The sequence below is a fragment of the Halichoeres trimaculatus genome, unplaced genomic scaffold (assembly GCF_033239565.1).
Source record: "Halichoeres trimaculatus isolate MK-OKI-2021-1 unplaced genomic scaffold, fHalTri1.1 fHalTri1_scaffold_4, whole genome shotgun sequence".
NCBI lineage: Eukaryota > Metazoa > Chordata > Actinopteri > Labriformes > Labridae > Halichoeres > Halichoeres trimaculatus.
The window spans coordinates 10915480-10927595 of record NW_027437182.1 but is presented as its reverse complement, the minus strand read 5'-3'; the positions used below and the strand labels follow the sequence as shown (position 1 = coordinate 10927595).

At 38.5% G+C, this 12116-nt stretch overlaps 1 protein-coding gene across 1 annotated transcript; it reads right to left on the bottom strand.

The window, feature by feature from the left end:
• Window positions 1–1383: 1383 nt before the first annotated feature.
• ak4 (adenylate kinase 4) lies at window positions 1384–12080 on the bottom strand. The gene is made up of 5 exons (XM_074669010.1): window positions 11507–12080; window positions 10383–10502; window positions 6714–6886; window positions 4289–4407; window positions 1384–4115 (listed from the first exon to the last, which is right to left on the bottom strand). Exons 1-5 carry the CDS (start codon window positions 11646–11648, stop codon window positions 3989–3991), a joined length of 681 nt encoding a protein of 226 aa, XP_074525111.1. The 5' UTR covers window positions 11649–12080; the 3' UTR covers window positions 1384–3988.
• Between the last annotated feature and the right edge of the window lie 36 nt (window positions 12081–12116).

The window sequence follows — 12116 nt, the reverse complement described above, 5'->3', positions numbered from 1 at the left end:
TCCTCTGAAGAAGTAAAAACATGCAGTACATTGGTAAGGCTCAAAAGACTGCACAGGAATTACTTGGTTTGGAAATACACCATGGAAAATGTTAAACGGTATGATTATGTTATAATGCACTTATTTCCAGTAATTGTTTACAACAACAATGCATCAGTTGAATTTCTTTTTGCTATGCATCTATTATTATTGTGTTGTTGTTTTGTGAGGTAAGAGGGTAGGTTTTAATAAGCTTTAACCTGTTTCAATTGTTGCAAGTGAATCCCAATTTTTTTTTTCATTTATGCAATACCTACGTGTATGACTGACTGTGTATGACTTAGCTGTTGCGGTTGTGCACAGCTGACACATCAAATAAATGCTGGATCCATCATGTGTTTGAATACATGTAGTGGACAGCAAGTATATCTCCAGCCATAGGGCTCCTGTACACATGCACATATTTAAAAATAAGAAATTATAAAGCTTCAGAAAAACAGTTAGTACATTTAATTCAGGCACAAAACAGCACCTCCACCCTTCAACAAAGAGCAATAGATCATTAAATCAACAAAATGTGCTGTTCACTACTACATCTTGTAATGCTGGAATAACAACACCTGATCATGTTTAATGCATGTAAAAGCTGCAGCTCTTTGCCTCCTGGTAGAGGTAAACACAGCCAACAGGGCTGTAATCCTGACAGCAGAGCGGAGGTTCATGCTCATGGGGTTTATTTACAGATCTGAGAGGATTAGACAGGAGAGGAGGGGATATAGACAGTATTCCTATGTGTGTGTGTGTATGTGTGTGTGTGCGTGCATGTGTGGTTTTTAGTACGTGTTTGAAATAACCACTGCAGCTTTTGTGTTCAGTGCAAGCAAGCAAGCACACCCTCCTGCAGCTTCCTGTTTCTCTCACATGATTTGGAAGATCGAGGAGCTAAAAGGGAGGAGCTAAGAGTTGTTTTTATTTTTTAATGTGAGCCAGAGAAAGAGAGAGAATAAAGCCAGTCATAACAAAGTCTCAGTGAAAGTTGAGCAGTTACCGTTTTTTGTTTTGTGTTCCTCCAGTTTTTACTGAGTAGACTCTTCAAAACTTGACATGGAAGAAAAGAAATGTAAATCCCAAAACACATCTTGCACAAAACTAGTGTCTAAACAAAATGTTTTTGCCCTTCTGTGGTTACACTGCCCCCTTGCTTCCAGTTTGTTTTGATTGAAGGAAAGAGATGTAAAGCCCTTGTTGAGAAATCTGTCAACACCAGCAGTTTTTGAGTTAGCTGGAAACATAAAGGTGTATTCTAACACAAAGTAAACATTATGCACCTATACAGTTTCTTATATTTTGCAGTGTCAACAGAACAGCATCAAACATACACAAAGTGAGTCGAAGCAGCCTTGAGAAAATAGTTTTAATTGTTCTTGGAATGTAACATTTTTAGACAGCATAAAAACCAGGAAGAAAACAAACCCACTGTGGTGTTTCACAACTGCAGAGGGGTGTGGTCGTGCACAACTTCCACAACCCACACCCATTCATTAAAGGACACAGGCTGAGCAGGGATGTGTGATCCCCAACGAGGAACCAAAGAGTAAATCAGAGGCGGTCAGAAAAGCAGCCCCTACATGCTCATCATTTTTAGACACATCCAAACAGAGTGATGCTCACAGTGTACATATTTTAACTGAGGCCTCAGAGACATGGTGACAATTTGCAGACAGACATCTTACCCCATTGTCACAACAACCAAAATATATTTTCTTTATGTTTTGTTTTCTTGGATGACAATCATTTTAAAAGGGCTTCAATCAGTACAACAAACAACACACATCACCCTGAAAGCACTGCCAAAATTAGTGTACACAAGAACATTTTGACCTGAAAAACAAATTACATTTTAATGTATAGGGAAAGTTATTGCTCCCTGATTAAGTGTAACTTGTTTATATGTATCTCCATAAATGATTTTAGTCGGTAACATAATACCGTATAGTGTAAAACCTGCGGATCCAGCATTGACCCAGCTGGAAATAAACATGAAACCCACCTGTTGCTCTTTATTGCACAGTTAATTTACAAGTGTGCTTAATTTTTTGTGCTGTAAACTCACATACTGTGCAACTGGATGAAAATGTGAAATACATGTGACATTTTACTTCAAATGGTGGCGTAGAAGCTTCTCATGGGAGACAAAGTTGACAAAATGTGGTTCAGGCTGCAGACAATGAGAAAACTAATACCTTTATATTGATGACCTATTCATGCTATAGAATCAGAAGTGACCTGTTACTTTCTCCATTTACATCCAGCACACTTTTAAAGTTGAACAGACATTGCAAAGCATGTACAAACATCTTTCGGTGGATAAAATCTCAAGGCAACCTTTGCACATCAAAAAGGAATGTAACAACATTAAAGGCACTCTAGATTCTGTGCATTGGTCTTCATCCCAGCCACAGAGTGAGATGTAGAGTGACTGTGTGCTTGTGTCTGCTTGTAACAGTCCAGACCCAGTCTAGTATTTCATCCTGTGTGTTATCCAGTGCAGACTGTGGATACTCTGTGGCATTTCCAGCAAAAGGAAAGAAAAGCAGTCTAAACAGTGCAATCTTTTTACATAACTGGTGGATATACATCTAGAAATTTTGAGCTGATGAAGCCGAAGATTTTAAAACTGGTTCTGCAGAACAGTAACATGTAGCAGCTGTTTTTTTAGGCGTTATATACAGCATTTTGCAGTTTGCTCAGAGTTCAAACACAGTGGAAAACTGAAGCTGAGCTGAATAATTCCTGTCAAAGATTCAGTTTTGGTTGATTGCATAATGTCAGTATTATCCACAGTGAGTCCATCTTTGATCATTTATTATTATGTACTTCAAAACTGACTGGGAAGTGAAGCCGGAAATTGGGTAGCTTATCAAAGCAGCAACAGATCTTTTCCAGCTTTGTTGTTTGCTTTCATTGAAGTTTACCCCATGACTTTGATTGTCCAGGATTTCAGGGTCTAACTTTCTTCTTGGAGTGAGGGCAAAAACTATGATGGTCCTAAAGGTCAACTACACAAATATTTTATGAAATGCAAAAACATTTAACAAAATAAAAAATATTATAATGTGAGATATTTGTACATTTTGGCTTCATAATTTGAATTACTCTTTTATTGTGAAATATCTTTGGGTTTTACAAAATATTGTCATGCTTTGTGATTTTTTATACATGACATGAAATGTTAAGCTTAAAAATTAAAATAAATAAATTTTTGCTTTTATAATAATTTACCTGTGTAATTTTTTGTGATCAATTAAATGTTATTATGTTTAGTGAAGTTATTTTTTTATCGAAAAAGATGTTCTCGCATAAAAGATTGCTTTGATTTGAAAATGTAACATTTTGTGAAAAGTATTTGCATTTCATGAAATGATTAAATATTATTTTTTACATTTTAAGAAATGTATCTAATTTTTTTTCTTTTTTTGCTTTGATAAAAAATGTAACTTTATGTGTAAAATATTTTGAGTTTGATGAAATTTTTTTTTAGTTTTCAGTCAAACATTTCTGTGGTCATGAAGTGTTTTTAAAGTGGACCTTTAGGACCACCATAAAAAATGACGGGGGCTCTTCTGACTCAGTTTCCCTTTTTTGTTTCTTTAAGCCTTTTTAGTTTAACCCTTCTTGAATTAGGTAACTGAATTTGTGGGAGTAGGAACAGAAATGCAAAGACAAAACTGTGGAAGATAGATAGTGACAGTGAATGCTTGGATAAAAATTAGAAACATCAGTTCTGATATGGCCTTCTCTGACAGAGAAATCAAAACAATCAATAAAGCTCTTGAAATATTTGCACATCTAACCAACACGTGGTTGAATCAAAAACATACTGGATGTCTACAGTTTTTGATCAGTGTCCTTTTGCCATCCATCTATCCATCCAGGCCTGCACGAAACAAGAAACATCACCTCCTGCATCCTCTGGTTGCTCCTCCATGTTTCTTCGTACAGAACGGTGTCAGGGTGTCTGTGTCTGGAAGGCGTCTGACGGCTGTGTGTGTAGCTTTGTGCTGAGGAGAGAGTTTATGTAAGGCCAAATCCGGTCTGTCTCTGTACCAGAAAAGGGGTGCAGGATTCCCTGTGATCTGTGTGCGGGAACAGGGTGAGAAATAAGAAGAAAAGGATGAAATTACAGTAACGACCTTTTTCTCTCTCTCAGAATCTACAGTTTTACAGAGAATTTGTTCACAGAGAAAATCTGACAATGCAGGCTGCCTGCAGGAAATAAACCATCTCATGAGGGGATCTATTTACTGACTTGTATAAATCTATAACAGGCTTGGCCACATCTTTGTAGTGTCTCAGTCTGGCCATCAGGGCTTCTGGCTTGTCATCATCATGCTGAATCAGTGGCTCCCCGGTGATGTCATCCTTACCCTGAGGGACACAAGGCAGCACAAGGTCAGGCATGTGACAAAGGTCCATCAGGTCCTCTAGTAGTTGTTATTTCTTATGGTTTATTATTTATTTATTTAAATTCATTTAACAGGAGAGCCTCAAGTTACAAATACAACATGAAAATCTCAAACACTTTAACATATCCTGTATCACATAACAGAAAGCCCTCAGTGAAAGCATTTACAACAGGATGCCTTTTCCTCCATGCCTTCAATTTTCTTTTAAAGCCATTTAAAGAGGCCAGCTCCATCAGACCCAAATTCTCCTGCAGCAGACTCCAGGCTGCACGAGCAACATACCTAAAACTCTATTTTTCTCCATTTCAAGACAAACTCAGGGGACAGGAAGCAAAAATAAGTCTTATGTCTGGGTCATAGAGTGAGGACTGCAGCTTTTAGCGTTTTTTTTAAAAATCTAAATAAAATAACACTATTCAAGGTAAAACACCAGGGATTGCTTTACTGCATTGCTTTATGGTAACAGTATCCACAGAGTGCATGCATTAAGGTGATGCATGCGTGTATAAAACATCGTCAATCAAGGGCATTTAAGTAGCATAAACAAGCCTGAAAAATATGAGTTAATTCTGAAAAACAACGCCCATTCCCTGCAAACTGCAGCTTCTTTATGAGAGGCTGTATGACATTATAAAACAGTGAATCATCCATTAAGAATCCTAGATATTATTTATAAGAAGTTACTGATTCAATCACATGACCCCAAGATGCGATGATGTACAAAACTATCAGCCCCTGAAAGCAAAATTTTATTAAATGTGATAGGGAAGGACTGTTTCTTCTTGGACTTTAATCCTCTCAGTGTTCTCAAACAATCATCTCCTTGTCACTCAAACATAAAATAACTTTAAGTGTCCAAACAGGATTTTATGAGACTGGTTTACTTAGAAGATGCCATGCAGACTGGAGCCATCAGTCCATGGCCTCAGGGTGAAGTGGCAAGTGAGGCTGTTTACTGAAGACAGAGGGCACCAAAGCTCTCACCGGCATCCTCTTTCAAAGCAGCTGCGAGGGTTTTTGGCTGGTTGTGAAACAGCCCTAATTAAATACTTGTGCCTTTGTGTGACCTACATAAAACTATCAGTGATAAGGCAGAATGATTCTTTTTAGCGCTATCTGTTCTCAATGCCTGTCCCCAGATTGGATCCTGGATCTGCTCCCAAAACCAGACAAGAACATGTTTTCATTTTCTCATGCAAAGTTACACATCAGTTGTTTAGTAAACCACTTCAAGGAGAGCCGAGAGAGACGTTTCTACAGAGCTGCACTTGTAGGCTGGAGTGTAGTGGAACCAAAAGAGACAAGAATAAATGAAGTGATGGATGAACTATAAAAACTCTTCAGAGAACTGTGTCTAAATATGGGCAAAAACACAAGTCAACCCAAGAAATTCAATATTTGGGGGAAATTTATAATTTCAAAAGGATGAGAACATTTCTTATCTTGGCCCTCTCTCTCACAGAAAAACACGTACAGCAACATGTCGATTGTTTCCATGAAATACAGCCGGGGACCTGGTTTTTATATCAGTATAAGATTTTTTTCTAAAGGTCAGTGTGTCCCCATAGCAGGAAAAATAAAGCTTATTTAATAGGGGGCACCAAAGTCAATATAGAATCTGAAGATTTTTTTTTTAATATAATTTGCTTAAACTTTATTTTAAGTTTACTTTCACAGTTAAGAATTATAAAATAAAACACTTGAATTAATTTTTGTATTCCCAACATGTCCTCCTGCACACTAAAAGTTGCTTCAAGTCAGAAACTCTCAAAATTAGCCACCCATCTTCCCCCACAACAGATTATAGGTACTATTTGTAAAAGCTTAAATCACTGGATCCAAGTTGGCTCCTGCTGAATATAGGTCATCTAAATAATTCTGCTTGTAGTGTATCTTTTAATGCACAGGGAAGTTAGTTTTTTTCTCTTATCCACTCTATACAGCACTTTGCAATAATTGAAAAGAGTTGTATTATGACCACAGATTAAAGCAAAGAGGATAAGAATATGAAACAGTGTGACAACAGACTCTTAAAGTGAACCAAGCAGTGGGAGGGTTGTTGTCATGCAGGAAGGCGGGTGGTGGGTGACAATATTCATCTGTTTCTAATCTCTTTTTCCTTTTGATGGAGCTTCCACCCTGACATTAAAATCCCACTTTCTTTAAAATATGTCAGAAGAAATCCTGTGGAAAAGACACTTGAGACATTAAAAAAATCCTCCTGGATATAAAAAAAATCCTTAAAAAGCATTTTTCAAGTTACCAGACCTTCACTTTTGGTGGGTTAAAGCCCATGTTGTAGACTCTACCGCTGCCTGGGTGGACCCAGCGGTCACTCAGTCTGTCCTTCAGGGTCTCGTAGGGAATGTTGAGGCTGATGACCAGGTCGAGTTGGTACAGATTGTTAAGAGCGTGAGCCTGGGCCAGAGTCCGGGGAAAACCTGGACAGACAACAGAGAGACAGAGACAGAGAGAAAGTGAGTGTGTGAGAAGCAGGTTATCTATAAACCCAGATATAAGACCTTTATTTATCATCAACATTGAAGACTGGGCATGATTCAGGATCTGATTACCAGTGTGAGTCGACTACATGACATATTTACATTCATAAATAATAAGTCATTCCCCAGACTTACACTGTATATGTTTTTTATTTCCAGTATAAATGTTTGCTAGCTGACAGAAACTAAACTTGGACTCAAACCATTTCCCAGTGAGATGATGGTTGGCCGTGGTATAATAACATAATTATGAACGTGTGAGTTAACTTACTGAAAAAAACAATACTCCCAGTGACATGCCCTTGATGAACCATCCTCAGTTTAGACAAGACAAAAGTCCACAGTCACGCTAGCAGCACTGTGAGGCGGAATTCAGCCAATATGTAGCAGTTTAATTCTTATTAAATAACTATTAGGAGCAAGAAACCAGGAGAGAGTGGGTAGTGACATGCAGGAAAGGAGCCACAGGTTGGAATCTGAACCATTTTCCAAAGAAATTCACAGCAAATTTTTCACTCAGTATTAAAATCTGATACCAATGATTGAACCAAAAAAAAAGTCAGGAAATGAATACATGAATCATAGGTACTCTGAATATCATGGTTATCAGCTCATGGTCTGTTGAAATTACCCTGGAAAACATGAATACCTCAAGTTCATAACAGTCAGTTTTCTTCATCTACTGGGGACCATGAATGCCTCTACCAGATTTCATTTCAATAAGTTGGCACCAGAGGAGACTCAAGGGGTAAAAAACCCAGGCAGATTTGATCTTCTGATGACCATGGACATCTTTACCAAACAACATGGTCATCCAAATTAACTGTCCCCATCTTTCTCAGACTTCTCTTAACCTCAGTGAAAGGTTAGAAAAATTCAGAGGAAAGCAAACTTCTGTGAAGATCCTATGGTGAATGTCTACACCAATTTTGGGGACATGCTAAGAGTGGAAGATGAAGAGTGAGGACATCATTTATTGTAGTCATTTTCATCCTCAGGGGACCCTCGAATATTGGTACCAAATTAATATATATAATATATATATAATATAATGGTATTGGGTGATTGTCACCCAACACTTTCGTCCTACTTTAATGTCATACTCCCTCTCAGCAGACTTTCTGCTACAATTTGGTGTTAGTTGCAGGTTTGTACGATAATTTTTTACCTGACAGTGTTGAAAATTATGATGACCCAGTACATATTTCATATTCCAGATCTTAGTATCAAGAATATTGCCAGGATCTGATTCGTACTTTTACATCTGTCAGAAATTATGGTGACCTTGTCTTGCATTGTTTTGTAAAGCAATCTGATAATTTATCATGGAGTTATATACACATATGGTGAAAACGGCCCTATCTCACAATGATAAAGAATCCTTTAAAAAAAAGTCCTGGATTGAGACGGTGATCCAGATTACCTCCAAAATGTAATCACTTCTTCCTTATCCCATTCTGAACATTTCCTGAAAATTTCATCAAGATTCATAGGTTAATTTTTGAGTTATGTTGTTCACAGACAGACAAACAGACATACTCTCCCAAAAACCCAACCTTACTTAGCGGGGGTAATTAAAATGCAGCCGATCTATTCACTGATTGAAAATTTTAATGAATACCAAAAATGTAACATTATAAAGCCCTTGATGAAATCTCAGAAGATAGCCAATGTCTGTAGAAACTATTCTCTGATGAATATGAATATCTATAACAAACATCATAAATATTCATATGTTGGTTATTTAGATATATCACTTCACTTATATAAAGTATCTTGACCTCATGACAGTATGTAAATAATAACAGTATTGTCTGAGACCATAATGTGCATCCTCTGGGGCCAACGAATGACTTTGTTTCAATCCAGTTTCTCCACTACACCATAGAAGCATCTGCATTGTATCAGTGCTTGGATTACGCTGGTGTTATTTTTATCTAAAGCTATTACTTAACTCTTTCTCAACTCTACCAAGAGGTCAAAGGTCAACTGCTCACTAGTTGAGTGGAAAGGCTCTGGTGCCTTGTTTAGGGAAACTGAAGTATTAAGATAGAGTCTTCACATGCTGCCGAGCAGGTTTTGTAGTATTAAAAACAAAGTCTCTTTCACAGCACACACAGTATTGTTGCTCTGGTTTACTAGCATTTAGCATCTTCTTCAGTTTACTGCTCCCTCTGGGTCAGAGCGGAAACTGGAAACCACTCTGTTCCTTTGTTTGGATACTAAAGAGCTGCTGAATCTCTCTAACTGGAAAGTCATGCTTCTGATAAATCAGTGACAGGAAGGCTCTAATCAAAGGTCATATGAGGGGAAAAGAGAGTGGGAGAATGGAAGAAATTACAGTTCAGTTTATTTTGATAAGACGCTGAAGTGTCACTGCAGGAATGCCGTGAAAATCGTTATTGTACGCATACTAAAAACTAAGCCTGTCAGCCAGTCATAAGACAAACAAAATGGACTGAAAAGCACCCACGTGTCTCTCCATGTCTGTGTTTGTGTGTGTGTACGTGCATCTTTGTGTGTGCGTAACCTTGGTGTGGGTGCCCTGCTCTCTCGCTAAACAAAAATTATCCGTTCAGTGGACGTGTTTCAATGTTCCACCCAGTTTGTTTCATCAATGTTTGGCATCTCATATAAAGAAAGGAGATAATATTTAACTTGGAAAAGACATCTGGAACAACCAAACATGTTCCTAGATAACATCTTTTTAAAAAGAAGAGAAAGAAAGAGGAATTCATTACTTTTATCAAACACATTTTGAAGCCATTACTCACTGTGTATCCCCATTTTATATGCGAGTAATTTATCTTAATGTCAAATCAAATCGTCATAGCTATGGACTTGATATATTTGAAAAGTAAAGATATATTAACATCAAGAAAGAGAAATTTGCAAAGATACATCTGAGTCAACCTCATCCAAAGTTTCAACTGTGGTCTCATTTGAAACTTTAAGACAACCATACATTGTGTAATGGTTGTGAGCTTGTACAGGCCTGCTAATTATACACAGATGTAGGATAATGTAGAGAGTATTTTTCCACTAACAACAGCTACTCCTCAGTTTCAACTTCAAGAAGCACTGCATGTGGCCCTTGAGGGGCATGGATGTCTCTGTAAATGCAGAGGTGTAAAAAAAAAACGACAAAAAAAAGAAAAAAACACTAATGCCTTCCTGATGGCCCTGCCTCTAACATGGATATCAGTTTGAGCATTCAGGGGGTGGCACCTCTGTTGACCAATCAGATTTAAGGTCTTTCTGGCAGTTCCCACAACAAGCCATGACACTGGCTTGTGAAGATCATGTTTCTGCACTACAAATGATTGATACAAAAGATGGAGGCTGCAGCGAGACATAGAAGACAAAGCTGGAGTACAATGCCACACAAAGCACACAGACAATGCACTCTCTCTGAACAAAGATGATATTTTCATACCGTCCAGCAGCCAGCTGTGGCCACTGAGCTGTTCCAGTCTGGGCAGCATCAGTTTGGTCATCACATGGTCCGGCACCAGCATGCTTCTCTCCACATAGCTCCTCACCAGCACACCTGCTTCTGAGCACACAACACACAGGTACAGATTATGGCGGGTTGCATGTTTCTGATTCATGCCTGTGAAATTCGGAAACAAGCCAGGGCATGGCAGGTCACATATGTTCAACTGCATTACAAAAACTTGCTCTCTCACACTTTTTTCAGCAGCAAATGTATCAAACCCGGTGTTTGAATTAACTCTGACACAACCGGGCTTGACTTTAGAGGATCATGTAAACCTGAAGATGTAGAAGTATTCATTTCTGCCTGTAATCTCTCCCATCATTTGCATTTTATACTAAAGAGGAACCTCAAAGGCTTCTATGAATAATTAATTCAATATTTCTGCCAAGTCACTGAATCCATGAAACATACACACCACTCAAAGACTTTGTTTAAATCCAGAAACTTCTTTGACCCAGTAAAAAGAATGTTATTGACTTTATCCAGTGAGCTACCTTACTCAAACAATGCAGTAATGACAGCCCAGCCCACATGTTTTTGTTTAAGCTCTCTGCGCTATACTCCAACTTTATTATCAGCATACAGAGGTTGGGCACATCATGCCAGGGGGAAAATTAGATCCAGGTGGCAGCTACAATGTGAACGTTTGATGACATAAAATGAATATGGTGAACATTTTGATTCAGTTAAAAATATGACATGAAAGTGGCTGAAACTGGTGTAACAATGAGTCACTGTAAAGTTGGACACATCTGCAGCTTAACCACTGTGAATGAAAAAAGTAAGTAAAAGGCAAATAAGCTCATAGAAAATTCTCTGTATTAGTAAACACACACATTCGCCTCATCCTGCAAACTTCACATCCCTTCTCAGTCGTGATTACATTTGGTGACAGTTGAAATGGTTAAAAAAGGAAGTAAACAAAGAACTCCACGCATGCAGTGAAGAAAAAAAGGAAAAACACACGTCTGATCAAGTTCTCCTTAGCTGACTTCAGAGCTCTTCCTGTACTGACTTTCAGGCTACAGTAGCATGTCAGTGTGCAGATGTAGCTACCCTACCTGTATTTGCAGCTATGCTCTCCCGTAAATAGTGGCCGCTGGACAGGTATTGCAGGCCAAAGCTTTGCGCAATCCTCTTGGATATTGTTCCTTTCCCTGATCCTGGTGGACCCATGATTGCAGCTCGAAATAACTTGGCCATGTCTTCCTCAAACACGGGCTTGTATCTCTAAAAAACAACCTCTGGGATGCACGAGCGTTGCTTTTCCTGTTTGAGCGCGAGACAACCAGATCAACTTCCCCTTTAAAGAAACTCCTGATCAGACGCACGCTTTTGCTATCAAACAAGTCCAACGCCTGGTGGCTTTTAAACTCGTGTTGCCAATGTAAATTTGAGCTTATCTTTGGAGTCTGTGTGTCTTTACGCAGAGCTCGCTCTCTCTCTGCACACGTTGGAGGTGTCCTGCTCTATTTTTCTCTGCTCGAGTTAAAAACGCCTTCTTCTTCGTTTTCTTCCTCTTCTCCCCCTTTCGACTCCTTTATGAATACATTACGCTCGTCTACGTCTGTAAGGACAGAGGTTTTTCTCTGCGAATGAATGAGGGAGTCGCCACAACGCCCTATTTTTCTGCGCACATCATCCAGAAAAAATGCGGATGACTGACTCGCA